Raw genomic sequence first — 24,613 nt, 5'->3', positions numbered from 1 at the left:
ACATCTAATATTTTTGGAGTTTACTCCTATCTAATAAATAATTTTTTTAATTAAAATTCACTGTATTTGATGATATTAAAAATAGAAAAAAAAGAATTGGATAAAAATTTGATGATATCAATCAGCGTTGAGACATGTTAGTTAAGAGTGTTAAGTGGTCCCATTAAAGTTAGTTAAAAGGAAATGTGAGGAAGAGCAATGATATTAATATTTCTTCCCACTGACAAACAATTTATTGCTTTGAGAAAGATGAGCTGTCGCTTCCCTAGTAATTGCACATTTCTGTTTCTGCCACTCGTGAACATGTAATAAAGTTTGAATTAGCTGTCCTATTATTTACTGTTTCTCAACTTTAACTAAATTATTGGTAGGGGAGTAACTACATCATTCACCTCTCTCGGGTGTTTGGGACCTTAAAACAAAGAAGCTCGTTTCGCTCTTTGGAGTGACTTTTGTAAAGATTTTTCGATGTTTAAATCAGTTTGAGAGATCAAAAAGAAAATTCATAAAATAGTGCGAAAGTAAAAGTAATGTACTATTATTTGAAATAGCTGGAGTATTTATAAGGCTAAATCTTTGTACGTGAATGAGTTCACGTATCATCAACTCGGGCTCCTAAGTAGTCTTGGTTTTGGGTCCCAGTTTGAGCTGGGTCGGAGCGTGTCCGGCCGACTAGAAAATAGATTCTAGACATGATTGGGTATTTCACGCTTCTTTTTAGGAGGACGGTGGGGGAGGGTAATGTTTCGGTCTATATTTGATGAGTTAGATATATTTCCATCAAAATTAATTATAATTTCATCATGAATCTCGATATTAATATTCCTATTGATCAACATATCAACCATCGACATATGATAATATACATAATAAATAAATAATTATTATTAAAATAAAATAATAGCAATACATATATACGATATTTGGATATATTTATAATTGTGGAACATCGAATATATCTTCGCCCAACTAAATTGGGGCTCGAAGCGAATGAATCAAAGAGAAAGAGGGTAGGTCTTGTAATGAATGTTGTTTTCGTACTTTCTCCATCTAATAATAATTCCCATCCCAAACCTCAAAAATTAAATTTTTGTTCTACGGAAGTTGTGAAATTTTTGGATGTATGAGTTAGGACAATTGTGTCGGTCTGGATCCTCAGGTGATTCATTATTACTGTTTGGAAAAATTACACCTTTTGTTTTGTTTTTTTATAAAGTTTGATATACTTATATCTCGACTTAAAAATTATATTTAGTATCATTAATATTTATTTTCGTCCAACAGATAAATTCTTTCATTACTCAAAATTCATCAAGTTTGTTAATATTAGCAAAATAAAAATTGTATAAAAATTTGTAGTTACTCTTCATTGACTTATTACCGGGTTATTGCAAGTTAAAATAAGTTTTTCTTGATCAAACTATCCTTATACATCTTCATATGTGCTAATGCATATGCGGAAGTACATCTTTGGCATGATAATGCCTATTTACTATGATTATATATTTTTAATCTTAACAATTAATGATCCGTCTTAATCAAGAGGGGCTAAATGTACAGAATAAATATTCTCATGATCCGCACAGTCTCATGCACACACATCTCCCCCCTTCGTCGCCGTTGCCGCCCTCTCCCCTCCCCCTTGCCGCGGCGCTGCTCTCCCTCCCTCTCCCTATATATATTTATATATTTGCATAAATATATATATTTAACATTTTAATTGTATGTCCTCTTAAAAAAAAGGCATTTTACTTGTATGTATAAAATATATATTTTAATTGTATATATATTACATATATAATATAAATTTGTTTAATTATATACCATTGATCGAAATTAACAAAATCTCACCATTGATCTATTAATTGAATTTAAATTTTAAACTCAAATCAAATTCGATAATTTTTAAATATAAAAATAAGAAAAATAAAAAACAGAGAAAAAGCGCATAAAATACAAGAAATCATGTCAAGAAATGAATTGATTCATTTTAAAAATTACAGGATCATAAAAATTATTGTTATAATTTATATAAAAAAAAATATTTATTTATAATATTACAGATAAATTGCATTAAATTAAGATTATATATAAATATAAAGACAATCCAATTAAAGTATTTTTAATGGTAAGAAAGTAAGTATTATATTTATTAATTTGGAAGAGTGAATAAGACATATGATATAATTAAAAATTAGATAAAGCGTAATTTAAACCCAAAAAATTAAATTATCTTGTCTGAAAACTTGGTTTTAGTATGGGTATATAGTAGTTTAGTTTATGAATTTCCGTATTGTGGTTTGTCAGAGACAGGAGCTGCCATAAAAGCAGCATAGTTGCAGAAATGGCAGCAGATGCCCACAGAGCTGCTGCACTAGTCATAATACGTGTACAGTGCATACTCTGAGGAGAGAGAGAGAGAGAGAGAGGGTGTCAGTGTATGTATATATGTATCTATCTCTGAGAGAGAGAGAGAGAGATGACAGCAACGTGATCAGAACCATTAGTTTTATCCATGAACAGAAGATTCTGCAACACAAAAACTGGTCCCTGAAATAAATACAGCAGAGGGAGAGAGGGCTCTAACTCTCTCAACACTAAACCAAAACCCTTCTCCTCATTCTCATTTCTCACTCACTGCTACTACTCCTTTTCCTCCTCTTTGAAGATTGAATTTTTCTTTGAAGATTTTGATCTCAAGAACTGATCGTCAGGTTGTGGTTGGGGAGAGATGATGATGATGATGAATGGTGGAAGAAGTAGTAGGTTCCCTTTCACTGCATCCCAGTGGGAAGAACTTGAACACCAAGCTCTTGTTTTCAAATACATGGTCTCTGGAATGCCCATTCCCCAAGATCTTCTCTTCACCATCAGAACCAGCCTGGATTCTTCTCTTTCTTCTAAATTCCTACTCCATCAACCCCACCACAGTTCTCTCTCTCTCTCTCTCTTCATATATATATATATATATATATATATATATATATATGAAATTCATAAACCCTTTTCTTTCATGGTTTGATTCTTGTTTGTGTGATTTGAAATGGGACTTTTGTGTTGATTGTGTCTGCAGTTGGATGGAACGGGTTTCACATGGGATTTGGGAGGAAAGTAGACCCTGAGCCTGGGAGGTGCAGAAGAACAGATGGAAAGAAATGGAGGTGCTCAAAAGAGGCTTATCCAGATTCCAAGTACTGCGAAAGGCACATGCACAGAGGCAGAAACCGTTCAAGAAAGCCTGTGGAAATTCTCTCACAAGCGCCAACAAAAGCAATCAGCAACACATCAATCACCAAGAACGCACACCCATCCCTGGAATCCCACTTTCCTTATCCCCATTTCTCTAATTCCTCCAGGCCTCCAGGGATTGCCTTCTCATCTCAAGAAAACCCCGTCGGGTTTTTCCTGGAATCCAATAGTGCTTACTCTTCTTGTTCACCAGGCAAAGATTACAGGTTCCCTCAAACACTTGTGCTAAGCTTAATTAACGTGTTTCCAGCTGGTTCAAAATTGTCATCATTTTTTTTTCTTGTGATTACATTATTGACTGCAACAGTGTAAGTGCAGAAACAGCTATGGACCTGGAAATGGACTGAAACGAGAAACTGATGAACATGCATTTTTCTCATCAGAGCCTAATTCCAATCCTAATTCCGGGACCACGAGAAGTATCTCTGATAATTCCTCTGTGAACATTGATTCTTCTTGGCAACTGGTACCCCTGACAATGGGTTCAACATATTCTTCTGGCCTGGAAAACAGGCAGCAGCAGCAGCTCCAAATCCTTACAGACCAGCATAACCATGATCAAAACCATTACTACAACACTGATATGCTTTTGAACCCTGATCAGAGGGATCATGATCAGCCCAAGAAAGTCATGCACCACTTCCTTGATGAACTCCCACCTAAACACAAAGATTCTTGGCCTAATCCAGATGAAAACCTGTCATCAAGCCACAGAACTCAGCTCTCCATATCTGCACCCCCAAACTCCCTGCATGACTTCTTCATGACCCAAAAATGGTAAGAATCATGTCAACAAATTACACTCACATCTTTACAGCATCATCTAACAGCTGCACTCTCTTCTCCCTTTTCTTTGCAGAAAAAAAAAAAAAAAAAAAAGATGAAGATAAGAAGTAGGTTTCCTGGAATCTAAGAGCAGCAGAGTGGTTAAATGATGGTGGGACAATGGTTTCCTGTTTGATCTATGGGTATAAATGTGCATTGTGGCCTGGAAACTGTTGTTCTTTTCTATGGAATTATAATGTATTTAGGTTTTCTTTCTCAATGTATTAGTATTTTAGTTTTATTTGTTTGAAAGGTATCTGCCACATGTATTGTACTTTTCCATCAGAAGAGAAAGATACATCCCTTGACTGTCTTCTGCCTGTTTCCTGTGATGCCTTTCAAACCCCTAATAATAGCTTTTACTTGTGGACCTCTATTTATTATGTTTTTTGTGTCTTTTTCTCGAATCGATTCGAATTTTTTATTTTAATTCTTTAATATTTTTTAAAAATAATTATAATTATATTCTTTGCTTTGTTGTTTTTTTACATAAATTATTTTTTATCTTTTCAAAAATTATAAAAATTACCTCTGACAACTTTTAAAATCTACAAATGCCCCTGGTGATTCTTAAAGAAAAAAAAAGGTCCCTGTTAATTAGGTTAATTTTTAAAATAATTTTTCAAAACAGAAATGCTCTTAGGGGCGTTTTTATAATTATAAAAAGGTAGAAGGGATCTCAAAGTAATTTTTTAAGATGAGTAACATAACCCATGTTTTTTCATTATTTAATTTTTTTTATTGAATCTCTATATAGAATTGCACCTTTAATAATAAAAATATTAAATTATTTAATTAATATATAAATTATCCCTTTTAGTAAAATTATTAAATTTTACTAAAATAAAAATTAAAAATAACTTATGTATTTTATATAAATCATATTAGAATTAATAAAATAACTAATTATTTATTTTAAAAAAATTATCCCTTCTTCCCCAAATACACCACCAGCCCACCCTAACCCCCATTTCGTTAAAATATCTGTTGAATAAATAAATTAATTTATTTTATTAATTTTAATTAAATTTATATAAAATAATAAATTATTTTTTAATTTAGTAAAATTTAGTTATAAATAAAAATAGAGGACAGCTAGTTTTTTAATTTCAAATAATTTATACAAATGTGATAATTTTTTAATTTAAACTTATAATCTATTAACTAATTTTGTTTATATATTAATTGAAATAATTCAATATTTTAATTTTTAAAGGATGCAATTTTATATAGAGATAAAAAAAAAGTTAATAAAATGATTTAAATTAAAATTAAAAATTAGATTGAATAATAAAAATATATATGGGATCATATTACTCATTTTCATAAATATTACTTTGACACCCCTTCTATCTTTTGATAATTGCAGAAACACCCTAAGATCATTTCTGTCTTTGAAAAATTATTTTAAAAATTGACCTAGTCAACAGGGACATTTTTGAATATTAATGGTTGTTGGGGGTGGTTTCTATTTTTTTTTTAAAAGGTGGGAATGGCTTGTATAAAAATGCAATAAGTGAAGGAGTGTAAATGAAATTATTCCTATTTTTTATTCTATATAACATACACATATTACGTGTATAATTTTTTCTAATTGAAGATAACATAATTTTTGTATTTGTGATATATATTAAATGAAATAAAAGATATAACGAATTTGATATTTTTAGTTTTCATTACAAGGAATCATGCAGATCTAAACATATTGATTAGGAATTCGCCTATTGTATTGAGCTTGCAGGGAATTTATCCCAGCAATGATGAGTCCAAATAAATAAATCTAAATCAAATTATTACAGAAAATTAGTGGATTACAAAAATTCTTAATACAGGTCCATATTACAATAACAAATACTACAAGAATAATATCGAATCTAATAATATAAAAAAGATAATACATGTAATGAAAGAGTAATTATAAATAGTAAACCAAGAACTAAATAAAAGGCTCAGGGGAGCTAAATCCGGTGAGAAACCCACATCGCTTAGGTCAGCAACTACACACGGTTGCTATACCCAACACAAGCCACGAAGGCTTCAACTACTCAAACAGCCACCAAAGGCTTCAACCACTCAAAAACAGCCTCAGTCACCCGAACCACTAAAATTTTCAATTAAAGGGTTCGAAGAACACTATTACTAGTATAGGAGAAAGGGGGGAAGGTTTTTGTTCTGTCTGTTAGATCGTGTATTAGATGCATGGAGGAAGAAGTATTTATAGAGAGAGGCCATTAATAGCAGTGAGAGATTAGAGCGGTAAAGGAAGAATTCAAGAAGGAAAATAGCGGCGTGGATTACAGAGAAGGTGAGTGGATTACGGAGAGAGTGGGCTGAGTGGAGAGTGGACCATGGCAACAAAAGGTTGGGCAGATCAAATTTTGGTCATGGCAAGAGGTGGTTGTAATTTACCTTAATTTAAAATCTATTATGATGGTAACCAGAGTCGAAAACCGTCTGGAGTGTTGAAGTAGGATTTGATAAGTGCAAGCACAAGGCAAAAAAGCATGGGGAAAGAAGAGGACCAAATTTTACGTTGAAAATTCTACTCTATTTTTTACTCTATGTAATATATACATATCACGTGCATAGATATGACATTATTTATGGGAAGAGTGAACACTATGATTGGTGGGGCCCCCTCCTTATTTGAGTTCACACCTGATAATCGTATCATCAAAAAGACATTGACTAGACTTGAGAGCATTCTCATTAAGTAGGTACGATCGCCAATAACTTGACTTTGATTTTACTTTGATTTTAAAATAAAAAATTATACACATCATATATGTATATAGAATGGAGCAGAAGATATAACAAGATTTGCTATAAAACAATCCAATCCGGGAAAAAAGAGCCAAATGATGCTCTCTATTTCACTTGTTTGTTTGTTCCAAATGTTTGACACTCTTTTTTCAGGATTTTGAACCAGACATGCACATGCTTCTAAATCTCCACTTCTTAACTTACTCTTTTTCGTACCATTTTTGGCAGTCCACATTCAGTGTGACATTCTGACTAATAAGTTATATTTGGATAGAATGGCTAATATTTAAACGAAAGATTTAAGAAAATAATTTCAAAGTATATAGTTCAAAATAATAATTGAAGGATATACAAAAGTGAGAAAAGACCCACACATTCGGTGTGCTTGAAACTTGGAATTGGTGTGAATATTCAATATTATACACCTCATTAAAAAAATTAATAAACTTCTATATGTGCATTACAAACAACATAATATAATAAATTATTATCAAAACATGGTGAGAGATGAGATAGCAGCAGCCAAGGGCATATTCCTATAAGTTACCAAATGAATACATCATTTATTGTGTGTTCATAATCATTAGGAGGCCTTTAGTACTATAATTTGAATAATAACTTTTCAAGTCATGACAGTAAATATTGACACTTGTATAGTAAAATAGTTATAAGAAACCATATCTCAAGAAACAGCTATTAGTTGAGTGTGCTAAGCTGAATATGAAATTTTAGTAACATCAGCAATTTGTTAGAAATCAAATTTGTATCTTTACATAAGAAAAGATGGCACAATCTAGGTGCTGTTTCACTACATTCAGCCACCAGTTAACGTTAAATTGGTGATGGTTTTAGAAGGAACTCATTCTAAAGGACATCTCACTCTTCATCATCACCGGCACCAGCACTGGCCCCATTTGCTTCTCCGTCACTCACCTGCATATCAGTCTCGTGATCGGCCTCTGGTTGCCTCTGCAATGGCTCCTCATCTTCATCTGATTCTGACCAAGCCCTTCTTCGTCGATTTGTATTTGAAGGTGCAGCCTTCATCAAGAAGAGATATGACAAGAAAAAGAGACAAGTCAATCAGATGGAATAGAAGGTAATTTAAAATGAAAAAGAGGTCTTGAAATTGGATCTTGTAATGGATTATGAACAAACCATGAACATGCACGACAAAAGGCAAAAGAATGAAGGATCATCCACTTAGCAGATGACAAGCATCTAATACCTCAAAATGGCTTATCTAAATGACATGAAGTGCTGGTTATACTCGAGGACAAAGTGGCAATTAGCTCTGTTTCTATGAAGGGCACATGGGAAAGGAGCAAGGTTTTCCGTGTCGGTGCAAGATAAAGAAGATGCCATGCTTAGGGAAGAGGTAGAAAAGATTGATAACGCCCTCACGAAAATTATATTACGCTTCTTTGACAATCATGGAGCTCTCTCTCTCTCTCTCTCACACACACACACAGGGGGAGAGAGAATTACTGCATCATCCTCGGCGTCAGAATCTTCCAGGCCAGTTGCTGCAAGAACATCTTGGGGAATGTCGCCGTCTTTATCTTCATTGTCATTTGCATCATTATACTGCTCCCTGTAGCCCATATTGGTGTCATCATACTCCATTTCCTCTTGATCATCCACTTCAGCTTCGGCTTCCTCCGATTCATAGCGTGATCTCTTATCCTTCTTCCTCCGCTTTCCCCCCCTTCTCCTCCTCTTTTCACTAGCCCCACCCTCCTCATCTTCAGTCTGGGGTTTGTCTTTCCGCTTTGAAGCAGAAGAGCTACTCTTCCATTGTTCCTAAAGAACATATAACAACTATTAACCCACAGGGGCAGTAGCAAATTCTTAAGTTCATTTTCTCAACTGAGAAAAATACTAGTTGATCATATCACAATTTAGACCTTGGTAGAAATCACTGTCAAAATAATTGATCTGATCAAAACATAACATCGTATCAATCATTAACCATTTAGATAACAACTGAAAAAATAATCAGGAAGTGGACAGTAAAATTCACAGAAATGAGGACTCATTCAGATTCGCTCTTCTACTTCCATGACCATTCTGGATAATATTCAATTGAGAAAATAATTGCAATCAACTTCAGACAAAACAGTTACCAAGAAAATTAATCAGAATAATAGTTCCATTTGTTAGTGTTCAATTTATATATTCACTCAGCAAGTGATGACGCTTTGTACAATGTAATAAATGGTAATATAAAAATATGAAAGAGAAAATTAAAAACGAAAGGAAAACAGAAATCAAAGATGGTCAGAATACCGAAGATGAATAATTCTAGCCCAATAGCACTCAACAATTCATTACCTTGATGCGCTCCAAATGTTTCTCTTGTTGCATAACTTGCTTTAACTCATCTTCTTGTTTCCTTTTCTCCATCTGCTTTTAAGTTATATATGAGTAAATGAAGAGGCAAAGAATTTACTACAGACAGTAAAAAGAGTACAACAGATACTCACCTGATATTTTCTCTGCTCTTCCGCCTTTCTGCGGGATTCGTCAGCCAACTCCATCTGACGCATAACTTCCAATCGTTGCATATTCTGTCTTTCTTCACGCTCAGCTAGCTCACAATGGACAGTTGCTGCTTCCAGCAAGTGCTTACAATATGCAACATGAGTTTCGATTTTCTTCTCATCAAAACCATGAAACTGAAGGTTTGAAGCTGCAGACAACAAGCTGAACAGACGAACAGCATTCTTGAGCTCTGCTACAGTAGCGCGCACCTACCACGTCCAGAAAGCAATCCATGTGAGAGAGAGAGAGGGAGAGTGAATAAAGCGAAAACATGTGAGACCCTAGTTAGTGCAAACCAAAAAACATGCAAAATCTTTCAGAAGAATATTGATATATTTGTTCTGTTGCTCCTAGTAAGATATACCAACAAGGCACACTCTGTAATGCGGCACTCATGCTTTAGATCCATTAAAAGGCTCAAGTTGCATACAAGGTGAACAGTTTATCTGATTTGAACCTAAGCAACAAGGATAACTCCGAGAAACTTTTCATAATTCTCATAGAGCGACTGGATGGCAAATGGAATTAAACATCTTCAGCAGCTATACTAATTCACTTCATATTACTTCCGGTGTCCAGTTGTTGACACAGGGAAGGACATTCTAGTTACCATGCTGCATAGTAGTCAGTGGCGCATGGCACACAATGGCGCCAAGGGCTCCTGGAGCCATGGCGCATGGCGCGGTGCGCGCCTTTTTGAAGGATGGAGCAAATATAAGAAATAATCTATATATTTATATAATTAGTATTATCTTGACTAGATTAATCTATAAGGAGTTAAATAAGACATATAAAATAATGTATGCTCTTAGCTTTGATAATGTGAATGTGGAAGTCTATCAGTCTACAATAAAATACTGTAATTAATCATCCCAAAAAGAAAACACTAATAGAACAACTAAAGCACTCAAAGATTAACAAAATCACATCAATTTCAATGATTTAGTCGGCAAAATTACAGCTTGTATTGCTGTACACCCCAAAAATTTACATTTCATAAATTTTAGAAAAAAAGTATACCGTAAATAAACAGTGAACAGCAGCGGCAGACTACTATAGAAGAGAAGAACTGAGAAGAAGATGCAATGGAAGAGGAAGAAGAGAGAACTGAATAAAGAAGAGTCAAGAATGAAAGTTACCCATGCATGGAAAGTACTTAATTTGTTGAAATTCCTTTTCTATTTATATTTATTTTTTTATTCACGGGCCTAGGCACCCAGCCAGAACCCAAGCCGCCCAGGCTGCCTTCGTCATGGCGTGCTTGGGCAGCGCCAAAAAGGCGTCCAGGCGCACGCTATGGCAACGCCATGACGAAGGCGCGCGCCGTATGGCACGAGGGCTGTGCCTCTCGCGCCATGCGCCATGGCGTGCCTTTTACTACACTGCCATGCTGATCCCAGAAAATCTCTCGAGTTAGATTTCCTTGACAAATAGGCTGGATAAGTGCCTTAGAAATTCACCACTTATTCAAATTACCAGTTCCTTGAAGAGATTAACTAGTTTCATCTGAAAATTTTGGGAAAATTGCAGCACCTTAATTTAGTTGCACAATGGAACAAACATGGTTTGTTGAAAATAAAAGCTAAATGACAATATTTTCTGATATCTCTTAAAATCATGAGTTAATAAACATCTGCCTTCCCATGATCTGACTTTCAGTAATTTTAAGCTATCAATTAATAAGAGAAAACACATGTAAATGACTGCTATGCATAAGGAGCACTAGGACATTTTCTTCCAGAATTGTTTTGAGGTAATGCATGGCCAGCCCACCCCCCAATCCAGGGGTGGGGGAATCAAACCTTCGGAAGTGCCTAGATGCAGTAGAGATCAAGATGGAAGTATCCAAGACATTCCCATCATGTCAAAACAGAAATAGCATAAGATAAAAGATGACTACCTCATCCACAGTCCTTTTTGTCTTTTGAAGTGTTGATGCTGAGAACTTCTGTAGAGTAACTCCAACATCAAACCTCAATGTGTAATTTGAAGGAGCCAAGTGGATAGCTCTCAGTAAAGTCTTTTTACAGTCTTGCCACTGTTCAGCTTCATAATGTGTCCGTGCTAAGTAGAGAAGCACTTGACTGTCGGTATTATGGTAGAACTTGCGCAAACAGTTTTGGTACTGCACAGATGAGCATGATGGTTTTAAAGGCCACAAGGTTAAGAAGGCTATTCGATCTCACAAAACTATTATGACCAGAATTGACTAACCATTTTCACAGCTAAAGCGAAATTCCCTTGAGCAAAGTGAACATGAGCCAGGTTGATCCACACATCTGGCATCTCGACGTCAGAACTTCCACTTGCAGCTTCTTGAACCTGCAGAATAGCCGAGATAAGATAATTAAAACAAGAATAGATCTTTATTCCCCTCATTATTGATTTAGAACAAGTGGCAACTCACCTGAGTAAAAAGATCCTTAGCTATATCAAATTGGCCTCTCTCTGCAAATACCATACCAGCACCATTTGCCGCATAGAGGTTGGCAGATTGCTGCAGCAGAACCTGGCAGGATGAAATCTATACATCACACAGGGAATTTGATTCTGGGCATATAAACTGAATTCTAGATCTACATCACAGTTATTTAAGGCACGCGAGGCGCAAGACCAGCGCCATTTTCAGAAAATCGCACTGGGCTTTGCGATGCGGCAAATAGGCGCGCCTTCTGCAAGCCCTGAAATAAAGGCTGGGCTTTTTCTAAAGTTTTAAAAAAATGAACAAAAAGATCAAAGAATATAGAGAAGAAAACAGCGTTTTGGTCGGGAGCCCTTCTGTGGTTTCTCTCTTCGCGTATCTCTCACACTGCATCTTCGACAGCGGGGGAAACAGCCCGGAACAGCAGCGGCAACAGTTTCAAGTTTGGTCCTTGCGGAAGAAAGGGAGTCGGAGTATAGATATTTTATGTTTGTTCGTTTTTATAATGATTATGTAGGATTTGATTAATGGTCTTGCATTTTTTGAACTCTTTTTTCATAAGACTAGTTGTTTTGCATATTTATTTTATGGTAAGATGATCAAAGCAATTTCTAGTGTTTATATTTAATTATTTGTGCGTTATTGATGTGAAAAGATAGTGACGTATGAATATATAATTTATTTCTATACTTATGCACCGTGCTTTAAAAAGCCGTGTGCTATGGCTCGAGACCCTTTTGCCGCGGTGCACTGTGCACCTTTAACCACTATGTCTAAATAACAAAAGAATTGCAAAGCAGAAAATGCCACTTAAGTAAATGCAAACTAGCCGACAGGATTTATGTGGTTTCAGCTTATCAGAAGGCAATTAAGCCACCAAACGCACATGGTTCCAAAATAGAAGTTTAATCGAAATGTCTAGGAAAGGGCATAAAGAAAAGAAAAATAAAACACTAGGTATTAAATAAAACATAAAGAAGGTAGCTATCATACTTTTGTATACAGTTCCTTGGCCTTCTCATAATGTGTAGCTTCCAACTTAGGAGCTCTTTTTTCGTTGCGATTTGCAGCAAAGTAGTTCCAATTACCCTGGCAGATACGACGGCAAGTACATAAGTTACAGAAATGGCTAGTTGACATTAATTATACAAACTCGGGAGTGCATAAACTCTATTATGCAGATCCATGAAAGAATGAAAAAGGATACTAAGTTCCCCACATTGCACACCATGAACGTATAAAAAGAGAGAACTCAGAGTACCTTTAACAAGCACCAAGTTTTGGGGATAATAAATTGCTGATATAATCATCACAAAAACGTAACTAGGAAAGCATCCTAAATTTAGTAACTTACCAGACAAACTGCTGCATAAGAATCTTTTTCATCAGTTGAGTCCTTCGCGGCCCGGAAAGTTTCTTTTGCCTTGACCCAGTCATCATTCTTAAGCTCCAAGTCACCAAGCATTAATAAACCATCAGCACACTTCTCGTCTACCTTTAGTGCATCACCAATCTGTCGCCAAAAACCTCACTTTAAAGAAGAATACAATAAAATTTACAAAGACCTGTGTAGAAGTCAAAGTAATGAAGAAAGACTTGCAAAGGAATATAACCAGTTCGAGGCTAATTTGAACATTGTTGCGAGCTTTTGCAATGGCAGCAAGCCTCAGATAAGCATCTGTGTAGTCTGGATACTGAAATCAATGACAAAGGTAAAAAGAAATGCGTCAACGATAACATATAGGGCAGAAAGAGTTGAAATCTCACTCCAGTGGGATCATAAAGAACCATTGGTTTCAACGTCTTGGAAACATGACAGTCTCCACAAAAAGCACTCATTCATAAAATATCATGGCAAGTAATATACATACAAAACCGCAGGACAAGTTATGAATCAGTGTAAGAGAATCTAGCAGTCACATATGAAAAGTGATGCATCAGAATGAGAAACTTCATTCTTTATCATGCCATGAGCCAACTATCAAACATCCTCAGCATCCAAAGCAAATCATTTTATCAGTTAAAATGCCTAGCGCAAAGTACTTATAAAGATGTTTCTACCTAAAGCAATTAGAGTTTAATGGGATATAAAATTTGTAAACAAATTAACTACACTGGTTTTTGAGATATAATACAGTTCATAGATATGATTCCACATCAAGACGCCATGCAAAGCTGTGACTCAGAAATCAAAATTAGTAAAATAACAATGAGAGTATTAGTAGCTCCATCCAGAATTAGTCACTTACTATTCCAGTCCATTTTTTTTGGTTCAAACTCCCATATGTGCATTATAATTTAGATTAGAGGATGTTATATCAGAAATCTAAGATGGTAAAGTGAACACACATTACGGAATTGATCATTCAGCATCCTGTTAAATGCCCCAATCAACTGAAAGATAACTGTTATCCCAGCATTCATGTAATGCCATAAACAGGTGAGAAAATCACAATTAGAACACAGCTACTTATGTTGAATTAAAAGCTAAGTTCCAGCCAATTGAAATCAATTTTCAGCCAAATATCCATCAGTGACTACAGTCACCAGAAAGACATTAATACCTTAAATAAGATCAGGCGGTATAAGATATTGGCTGATTCAGTCTGATGCATGTGCTCCAAGACTCGTGCTAAATTAAATAATGTTGAAACTTTATTCCATGGAAGTTCCACTGATAAACCCTGTTCCTCAAGCCGATGAAATAACTGTAGGTCCTTGTATTGATGGATGCTTGAGCTAGCATCAACTGGATACTGTGCGCTATTTATTAAATTAACCCTGCGATTTTGACTTTGTCGCACTTCATGACCTGGAGTTTCTCCTTCAGCATTTGTTTGTGCCATGTGAAGAATGGATTCTTCTTCAGCACCAAAAAGGTTGCACCATATGCCCTCTCCCAGAGCTTCTTTAAACATCTCCCCAGCAAGCTGGAATCAAAAGTCATTGCAGCCACCCAAAAGCAATTTAATTTAGCATTGCAACTGCCAAAGCGTATCAGACTGAAGGAGTACATCAAGGACACGTACGTACCTCAAACTCTCCCCTTTCAAAATGGAGGGCACCAATATTGTTAAGCAGATCTAGAGGTACTTCCTCATTCCCTCTTTTCAGCAGATTACGTGCCTGTACAAAATTACAGAATTCAGTGATGTGTGGAGTTGTATGAGTAAATAGTCCACACTAGTCACAGCAAGAAAATTGTATAGTTTCACAAACTTAGTTGAGCCATCATCTGGTACTTAATTTTTTATATGTTGACATGACAAGCAAGACAACATTTTACTCTTGTCACAGCCTTATATATGGAAAAAATCTCTGCTATCAATTAGCTTGCTCATTTCTGAAATAAAATATCAAATTACTCCAGAATTAGAAATGGATATGATGAAGTATGAAACAAGGGAACTATATAAAACAAGCACCAAGAAATGAGATGTTTGAGTATTCTGTAAAAGAAGACAACAGTAAGTATACTCCTTTTACTAAACCTTCCCCACCCACCTATGCATATATATATAGCAGGGAGAAAGGCTGGTAATAAGCCTAGAGAATAGTGTTTCCCACAGTTACTACTATATAGAGCTTTCCTCTGATAGGAAACACTATTCTCTAGTCTTATTGCCAGCCTCGAAAGTAAAGCTTCGAAAAGCTTCCTTGTCCAAATAAGAGGAACAAGGAGAGTGATCCATTATTGGACGGGGTCCTCTTGCTATTAGAAAGACGGTGACTATCACTATGTGGACAAAGGCCCTCTTCATGTTTATGATACAAGAGATAGAATCAGAAACGAAGAAACTTCACATTGTGATGATGAGAAAGAAGTTTAGATGATTATAGAAAACATTCATTGCTTTTGTCTGTATTAAACTAGATTTTTGGATATTAGTTTCAAACAGAGAACCAGTCTAGGTTCACCTTTTCTCTGTGTCCAAATAGGTGTTTTATATGATTTCTTTGTTCTTTAGTTTCATTTTCCAGGTATTTTCCACAAGAAAAGAGAACATGAGAAGCTAATCCTCATAATTGCAATACTTTTGAATACTTTGTTGGATGAATTCTTATGTGGTGAAATAGACCAACTGCATATTTGCAGTTTACTAAACATAAAAAATGGAATGGGAAACAACTGCTGTACTTGAGAACCCTAAGGCTGAGAAGGAAGGGGAAGTGGAGGAGGGACTAGCAGGTTTTGCTTTATATAGGGAAAGTGTAATCCTTGTTCCTTCAAGTCTTGGGTATGGTTCAGATGCAAGAGAACTATATAAGTTATCCCTTGTAGTACAATGAAAAAAAAGTGGGATGGAAGGACTAATTAGTAGTTTTACCAATTAATCCTTTCTCTTCTGTTTGTTTGCTTGATAACTTGAATTTCTATAGAAACAAACTTTTAAAATTAATCATAGTAAAGTGATAAATTAAATTTGAGAACTCTTCAGGAATAATAAGCAAAAAACAAAAACAAAAATGCAATATTTTTTTATATGCCACATCTAATATATTACTAGAGGTATCTTTATCTATTCTACCCCATGTCTTGAAATCAAAGAAAAACTAACAAAATACTCCAAGACATAGGATACCCAGGTCATTCTAATTGGAGTAAATTACTGACAGTGTGGCAGCATTATGCTGGCACAATTTTTTCTTTTTCTTGACATATATGATGGCATAACTACGAGAATAAACACTAATTTAGTAGGACAAGGGAGATAGATAAGCAGCAGATAAATAGAATAGAATAGAGTTGAAAGGATTTCATGCGTATGGATAATATGATAAATAAAAATCAAAATAAGGAATCCTTTGTCTTGTTAGTTTTCCCAACCTTCCAAGAAAAATCAAAATTGGGTTCTGGAGGAATATCACCTACATCCTTCTGCTCCATCTTTTCTTTCAAACCAAACACAATTTTTTTCCTTCTACATCCCTGATATTTCCATTTCTCTTAAATATTCACTTTTTGCCCCAAACAATCAAGCTCTAATGTTGGAAAGCACTTACAGTTTTATAGGCATCTAAAGCAGCACCAATGTCTGTTGAAATTAGCAAGTCACCAAGGTCCAGAAATGCCTGCAAAGATGTGGCAGCATATATAAAAGTCAAAAGCAAGAAAGAAATTGTCTGATAGCATGTCATTGCTGGAGACCTCAAGAAGACGTCATATTTGACTTGATAAGTTAAGCACAGCAAAGAGCCCATATAGAGGGAATTTCGTCTTTGGTTAATATACATTATTGTATTCGCTAAAGTTTGATCCATTTTGAAAAGTGAAAGCTTCTGGTTTAATATCCTAGAAGAGTCTCGGAGACTGAGTTCTGCACAGGATGGCATACATGCAGTGATTCATGATTACAGCCCATGGGCCCAGTCGACTTCCCTTTTGAGTTCCTAGAGGGCAAACTTCGAAGGCCAGGTTCCATTCCAAATATTCAAATTTCAAAATATAAGTTTGAGATGAAGATAACTCTATGATGCAGTATCTAGCCTGATCAGCATGTTCTTGCGGCTGCTAGTATGAGTGGAACGCAGAAATACAACTTAGCCAAAACTAGGGTGGAAGCTTGACTCACTAATCTATTCTTGCACCTTACATCAAGTAGGAGTTGAACATCTAGGGCCTGATATTAAAAAGCATCCCTGCATGTGGTCTGAAAAACATTACAGAGAAGTGCATTCTTCACAAGATATGTGAGATTCATTACAGCAAAAATGCGTACGCTCCCAGTCCATCAGGCAAACATATGGCAATATATGTTTTTTTTTTTTCATAGAAATATATCAACACCCAGTCAAAGGAAAAATGGGTTCAGTGAAAGACTGCAGTTTTTAGTGTTATGACCTTTAACTTTATGGAATTGGTGTGAACCCTCACTGTGACTTTCTGAACTTGATGCCTGAGTAGTGCTATCAATTAAGCTTAAGTATTGTAATTTGCAAAAGTTATTACTTTGGGAGATTGTTGCATAAATGATGTCTGCCTCACCCTTTACGCAATGATACCCACAATACAAGCTATAACAAAACAAACAGAATGGGAAAAAACTGCAACAACAGGGTCACCTGAGGATCTCGAGGATCAATTTTGGTGGCTTTTTTAAATAGTTCTTGGGCCTTCTCATTCTGCTCAAGCTGAACATAAATGTGTCCAAGAGCCTATGTCAAAAGAAATGAAGGTTAGGTCTTTAACAAACTATGGGATACAGTGTACAATAACTTTTCACCCACTTTCAATGTATCACAATTTTCTGGCAGAACCTCCAAGACTTTTTCAAAATTGGTCAAGGCACTTCGTAGATCTCCTAGTTTGAGTTGGACCTGACCCAAACCTGTTTCAAGCAAGCACAAGTGTTCAATCAACAATTGCTCTGAAAAAGATATACCAGAAATTAAAAAACAAATAGCAATTTCAAGAAGCAAACATGATACAATTTCAATATGGAATCATCCACTAGATCATGGGCAATTAACCATTCAACTAGGTCTTGCAGAAACTCATCAATGGTTCACCTTAACTTATTTTAGAATGACAGAACAACATATATGAGCGAGGTTAGGCACCACTACAATGTACATATCATCAGTCATCCTTTTTAACCCCAAGAAAGAGTTACCCATTCAGAATGGCAAGATAAGACGACAGAGGGATGCAAAGTGTACAAGGGCAGAGAAGCACACATCAAAGTTGCAGCAAATTCGGTTACTTGTTTGTGTCTTTCCTCAGAAGATATTATATGTATTTGCACAAAGCACATAATAGTACCGTGTAAAATGTAGTCAAATATCTGGGGTTCTTAAGTTGAATCGCCTCACTGCATCTTGTGAGGTATGACAAGGTAGCTTCCATGTAAATTATTTCTCCAGTTGATAGAAATATAAAATTGAGCTAGAAAGCCATTCAGTCTACTTTAGAAATCCTAACACCTACTCAGCTTGATTTAGTCATTTTCTTTAACACTCTTCTTTCTTATTAATTTACTTTCACTTAAACAAATTGTTATCCATAGCAGCAAATGGTTCTCAAGCTTTCTAATATTCATGCAATAGCTTCTTTTTGTATTCAAATAAACTTGAGTTATAAAGTGGTGTACTTGCTTGAAGTAATTAGAAAAGAATGATTTCATGAGAAACTTCTTATTTCCAATTTAAATACTTGACCCAACTGTAATCGGTGACCAATGTTTCATCCCTACGACAATGACATGTGATCAACATTTTCTGCCTGATAGTCAGCTATGTAGAATAGAATATAGGACAGAATATTTGACATACCATAATAAGGTAATACAAATTCGTGTGGGTTATTGCTTTCTTTTACAGATGCCATATAGTACATTCCCGCCTTTTCATAGTCCCCCTGAAATGAAGCAAATACATAAAATAGGAACAAATAAAAATGAAGAAATAACAGTTACAAGCATGATAAAATGGATTAGTTGAGATGGCTCATTTAATTGCCAATATGAGAAATCATAAGTCTATAGAAGAAACAAGGGGAGATAAGTATTGACAACTCCAGAATTTTTTACCAAAGAAATATTTGAAAATCAAGCACAGAATTATATACAGACAAACATTGCTGATGTCAACAACCTTGCTGTGGTAAGATCGAGCTAGATTGTAGTAAGAATGTGCCTTTGTTGGGCCATGCATAGTTACAGCAAGTGCAGTTTCAGTCAGTTGCTCAACTAGGAAATGTTGACCAGTGAAGAAGAAATGATTGGCAAGATAATTTAGCGGCATTGCACAATAAGGATAAATCTCGAAAGCTTTATGCATCTTTTCCATCCCACCCTGAATAAAAGCAGCTGCACAAATTTGGCATGAGATATGAAGTAAGATATCCATAAAACAGGGTGAAGACAAAAGGGAAAACTCATAATAGTTGTTCATGAGTAAGCTTAGAACCGAGTTTCTCCCCCAAAACAGCAAAATTAGAGGAGGAATTGAAACAATCAACTCAGGCCCATGGCCTGACAGGTTGTATCTTATTGTTATGAATCTGAATGCCAGAAATGGGCAAGATACTTTCTCCGAAGGTTTGATATATCATCTAAAAGAAATGAATCTATACATGAACAATTTGATAAAGAATGTCATTATTACATGCAGAGAGATTTGTATATATAATACTACAAACAGATCATATGTACATTATTGCATAATTATGTTGGGATAACATATTATACAAATAGAAAAGACCGAGAAGAAATCAATGCCTGAGGGATGAAAGAAAGAGAGAAAGGTGGTCAAATAAGATATAGTGTGGACAGCTGAATTGTGTTGCAAGTTTTTGGTCTTACATTTCCATAAAAAAGAACCAGAAAACATGGAAAACTTGGTTTTCAGATTCGGAAATTATAGGGGCAATAGTCCTACTTTTAAGGAATCTGAATCCTATCCAAAGATTCAAGAAATTGAAACAAATACAAAATATCAATGCTGTGCCGCAAGAAATTTTGCAATTCCAGTGATCCAATAATCATCTAGTCAGAGCAATTATAATTTGTGAACTTATTTGCATCTTCACATCTTGTGCTGGCAATAACTCATATATACATAAGCGAAAATAACCTTCATTAGTTTGCAAATCTGAAATTCCAAGTGCCACAAGTGCTTCAACATTCTCTGGATCTAACTGCAGTCAAGAAGTTGTACAAATGCAAATCATAAGCTTCATCAAGTCAAGAAAAATCTGAAGCAGCAGATAAGCTTAATTGATGAATGGGCTCATGTTCAGTGATAACTTGCCTGTAGAACACGATGAAATGCTTGCTTTGCCTTTTCAAAACGACCCAATTTATAGTAGCAGAGAGCTACTCCAACTCTTACAGAAGGAGCCAAAGGATACACTTGCAAGGCTCTCTAACAAAAACCATATAACCAAGGAAATCGAAAACATAAATAGTCCCAAAAAGTTGGTTAATATCTTGCTTCAAATGGTATAAAGGAAATTAAATGAACCTTGTATAACTCCAGCGCATCAGAATATCGTCCACGGCTAAAGTGAACACATGCCTGCACACAATAGAAAATAGTTAAGTGCTATAAGAGCCAGATTAATTCAATGCAGACAATTAGTCAACCCTGTGTACTATAGAATACGCATTCACATCCAATTCTGAGACATAAGATGAATGTGGCCTTAAAAGATCTATCGAGACTAGACAAATCTAATTGTAAGGCCTGGGTCCACTAATGCAGATGGAAATGAGAGCTTTAAAGATAGAAGCACTTGGGGATGTAAGAGGCCTCATATCATGTTCCGCAGGATCCAAAGGAAAGGTGTAAGAATAGGACTGATGAGGAACCCTTCTTGACTCGTATTTCTAACAATTTTATAGCAGGAATAAAGAATTGACTCGAAGAAACTGAAACTTTCCTACATGGATAAAAGAAATTTATTATCAGGTGCACTGGGTAAGCAAACAACATTCTCTTTGAACCCTTCCTCATGTTCCTCATATGAAACAACAAATAAGCAATGAATATATTTCAGCAAAGTGGAGTTCAACTCAGCTCCCACCTGCTGTAACATAGCACATATCCTAAGAAAATAAAGGAAAAGAAAGAATCGAAGCAATGTGAATTTGATACAAAACTTGTTGTCCAAAACATACTTTACCACAAAAGTGTAGGCCATAACACTATTGCAACCATTAAAAGAGAACTCAAGTTCATCGATATAAAGCATTCTAATGCATGAGTATCTACTTTCAAACGTCATCATCACAAAATCAGGAAGCGAAGATTCTATGCAATGACAGTATCTAAAAATAGAAGTCACTAATCAAGGGTGCAAGAAGTGCAAACGGTCACAAGCCAATTTTCCAAATAATCAAAGACAACTATGGATCTACTAATCATGAGATAATTCTTTAAAAATGTATAAAAGTTCAAATACCTGACCGAGAAGAGCAGGAACATTATCACGATCTCCATCTAATACAATCTTGAAGGCATTAAATGCCTGTTCAACATCACCCTTGGCAAGTAACAGCTGCCCTGGAAGTGCATAAAACACCCAAATGTGAAGACCAAACAAACGATAAACTTGTGAAGAAGTAGAACTGGAGCAATCCAAAAGGCCACGGCAACAAATTACCAAGAATTCAACATAATAATAAATGGAAAAAGAACTGCCACAAGTGCAAAGTTAACTAGGCAAGAAACCACTTTACTTCACTTGTAACCATGTAAGTAGTCTTCAAAATTTTGCACAACGATTTAATATTGGTATGAAAACATCAAATTTTGCCTCCCCATTGACAGGTTTCTAGTTAACTGTCCATTGCAAGACCTCATTCATCACTCTTCATGCAGGTATGAAGTGGTGAGTAAATTATACAGAAGATAATAATTGAGCAAGCCACATATTAAATTGGTCAGGACAATATGCCTCGGTTAAAATATATACAATTTAATAAGTACAAAAGATCAAAGAAGAAGGTCCTTGAACACTGAATCTATCATGATGATCCTTATGAATAACAAATATCAAGAATAAAAATATAACATTTTCCCTTCTCAGACTGAATTTGTTCTTCATCTTCTTCAGAACAGCACATTGATCAGCTCCTACACTTTATTTATGCAGGGTATAGGACCTAACTTCTCTTATTAGCATAAATTTGACTTTTTGGCACCTTATGCACTGGTCTGGAAGAGCTTATAACTTCTTTTGACTCAACTTCTTTCTCTGGAATAAAGTATGTCATGCCTCTGCTCAAATTAGAAATTTTCTTGGTTCAAGTTTGACCTCTGATTAGGCATTAAGGTGTAAAGACTACCTATTGGAGAAAAGGGGCTGATCTCAATAACAAAACTGTCAGATATACATCACTATTACAACTCTGAAAGCAAGAAAATTTCCAGGATCACAGCCACAACAGTTAGCAGCAAGTGTTTATTACCTTTCCCAATCCAGGTTGAAGGCTCGTGCATATCAATTCTTGATGCCTTATTATAGTACTTTGTGGCCTGTATAAAGTAGTCTTCTTTTTCTCTTTGTTTAGTCTCAATTTTCCCAAGGTAGCTATAATATGCGCCCAAAGCATTTAGAATGGCAATCCTTTCGTATCTTACATCTGCGTAATATTCATCAATTTCTGCAAACATTGAGATTTGATCATTAACGGAATTCATCAAAGATCTAATAATAAACACTCAACTTAACCGAAATATATAATGCAGTTTGTTTATTTCATCCAAAAGGAATTTCAGATCTTCAAACCTGGACTGGATCCTTCTTCTAATATCTGTCTAAATTGTTCAATTTTTCCTTGTTTGAAGTACTCCCTCTGCATCCAGAAAAGGGATTCATAAAAATCTGGAAGAAACAAGACTCAGCATGCACCTGTGTCAACTGACATGCACATCCTTGAAATACAGTACTAACACCTTGCACAGAAAAACAAACCAACACCTCCAAAAACTTTAGCTTCCCAGACACTTATTACCAGCATACAGACAACATGACAGCCTTCGATTAATAATAAGCAAAATTGCAAATGAATTATAAGACATCAGAAACAGTAAAGTAAAATAAACAGAATAAGATCAATAGAACACAGGCATGCATATATTCCTTCCATTATTCTTCAAAAAGCAAGAACATCAAATGTATTTTATGTTTTTCCCTTTGGTTTCTTACATAAAAGGATGTATCCAAAAACTCTCACAACCACTTCTATGATGATAAATTCACTGAAATAACCCAAAAAGTTCGACTCAAAAACCAAGTTTCATCACAGACATACACATTTCCGAAAACAGACACCCTTAGCGTTTTCAAGTGAAATTCTTTTCAAGCACATATTCATGTAGACACGCCACTCAAAATTTATCCCGAACACCATACCTTTATCAAAATACATTCACCTGAACAAAACTTAGTGAATGAGACACAAAATCTATGTATCTAACATAAAAAAGATTTACCTTCAAACTCACATACAAAGTGATAAACCCCTGAGCAAACACAAAATTCAGTTCCACTTTCCAAAAATTTAAAACACACACACACACACACAAAAAGAATTCAACTCCAAAAACTCGATTTATAACCTAGCCTCATCATTGAATCTTTGAAAGGCGTCAAAAAACATCAAGTTCTTCACATGCATGTTCGTGTTTATGCACATTCACAAAAACAACATTCGACGCCGAAAAAAGAAAAAAAAGGAAAATGGGGGCTTATAAGCATACGGCGATGATGAGCCAGAGATCCAATGGAGCTTGCTCAGCCTTTAGAATGTCGAGAATGTCGGTGGCATCCCGGGGAAGTTGATCAAGCGCCACCCTCACCTCCTCCTCTGAATTCTGCACCGGTATGTATACACATGCCATACCTCAATCAATCAATTGACCCCAAATCGCTGAACCCTATTTCAAGCTCTCAATCAATCGACGAAACCCTAGTACTCTTCCAATTTGGAGAATTAAGCACGTTGTGACTTGTGAGGAAGTTGTGAAAGCTGTGTGTATACTGTATACTACTGTGATTGGGTTTTGTAGATTGCAGGATATTTATAGGGTGATTTACCAAAAAAGATTCGGGGGGAAATTGTAAATATGATACAATTGAGGGGGGACTGATGGGCAGAGCGGATAAATTTTGGGGTTGCTTTGTGAATATTTTGTTTTCTTTACACGTGGGAGGAGAACCGAAACGCAAAGGAGATTGGAAGGTAATAAATGACTGAATTCAAATATTTTCGTACTTATTAAGGTTAAAAATCTAGCCATGTTTCCTAATTGTTATGAGATTGAGAAATCTTAATTCAAATTGAATTTAATTTGATTTAAATT

General features: G+C 35.4%; 2 protein-coding genes across 3 annotated transcripts; one reads left to right on the top strand and one right to left on the bottom strand.

The window, feature by feature from the left end:
• Window positions 1-2,445: 2,445 nt before the first annotated feature.
• On the top strand, window positions 2,446-4,387 carry GRF6 (growth-regulating factor 6). Of its 2 annotated transcripts, XM_088880233.1 has the most exons (4): window positions 2,446-2,930; window positions 3,074-3,455; window positions 3,568-4,026; window positions 4,109-4,387. In XM_088880233.1, coding segments are annotated over exons 1-4 (1,041 nt in total). In that variant the 5' UTR covers window positions 2,446-2,731; the 3' UTR covers window positions 4,110-4,387. The 2 variants fall into 2 exon arrangements, with proteins under 2 accessions (XP_088736359.1, XP_088736358.1); XM_088880232.1 differs by lacking the exon at window positions 4,109-4,387 and having other exon boundaries at window positions 3,568-4,033.
• Window positions 4,388-7,467: 3,080 nt separating this feature from the next.
• Window positions 7,468-24,324, bottom strand: ELF8 (binding protein). Its single transcript, XM_011079769.3, has 24 exons — window positions 24,011-24,324; window positions 23,037-23,103; window positions 22,717-22,911; window positions 21,708-21,808; window positions 20,768-20,821; window positions 20,555-20,668; window positions 20,378-20,441; window positions 19,397-19,611; window positions 19,076-19,160; window positions 18,032-18,132; window positions 17,867-17,959; window positions 16,808-16,876; window positions 14,837-14,929; window positions 14,368-14,733; window positions 13,417-13,497; window positions 13,158-13,316; window positions 12,797-12,892; window positions 11,789-11,890; window positions 11,596-11,703; window positions 11,282-11,506; window positions 9,324-9,590; window positions 9,172-9,243; window positions 8,326-8,640; window positions 7,468-7,878 (listed from the first exon to the last, which is right to left on the bottom strand). The coding sequence occupies exons 1-24, from the start codon at window positions 24,149-24,151 to the stop codon at window positions 7,714-7,716; spliced, it is 3,348 nt and encodes a 1,115-aa protein (XP_011078071.1). The 5' UTR covers window positions 24,152-24,324; the 3' UTR covers window positions 7,468-7,713.
• Between the last annotated feature and the right edge of the window lie 289 nt (window positions 24,325-24,613).

Source organism: Sesamum indicum, linkage group LG5, assembly GCF_026168435.1.
Source record: "Sesamum indicum cultivar Baizhima isolate 11 linkage group LG5, ASM2616843v1, whole genome shotgun sequence".
Classification (NCBI taxonomy): domain Eukaryota; kingdom Viridiplantae; phylum Streptophyta; class Magnoliopsida; order Lamiales; family Pedaliaceae; genus Sesamum; species Sesamum indicum.
Note: the sequence above shows the minus strand (reverse complement) of the source record. Positions and strands in the feature narration are given on the sequence as shown.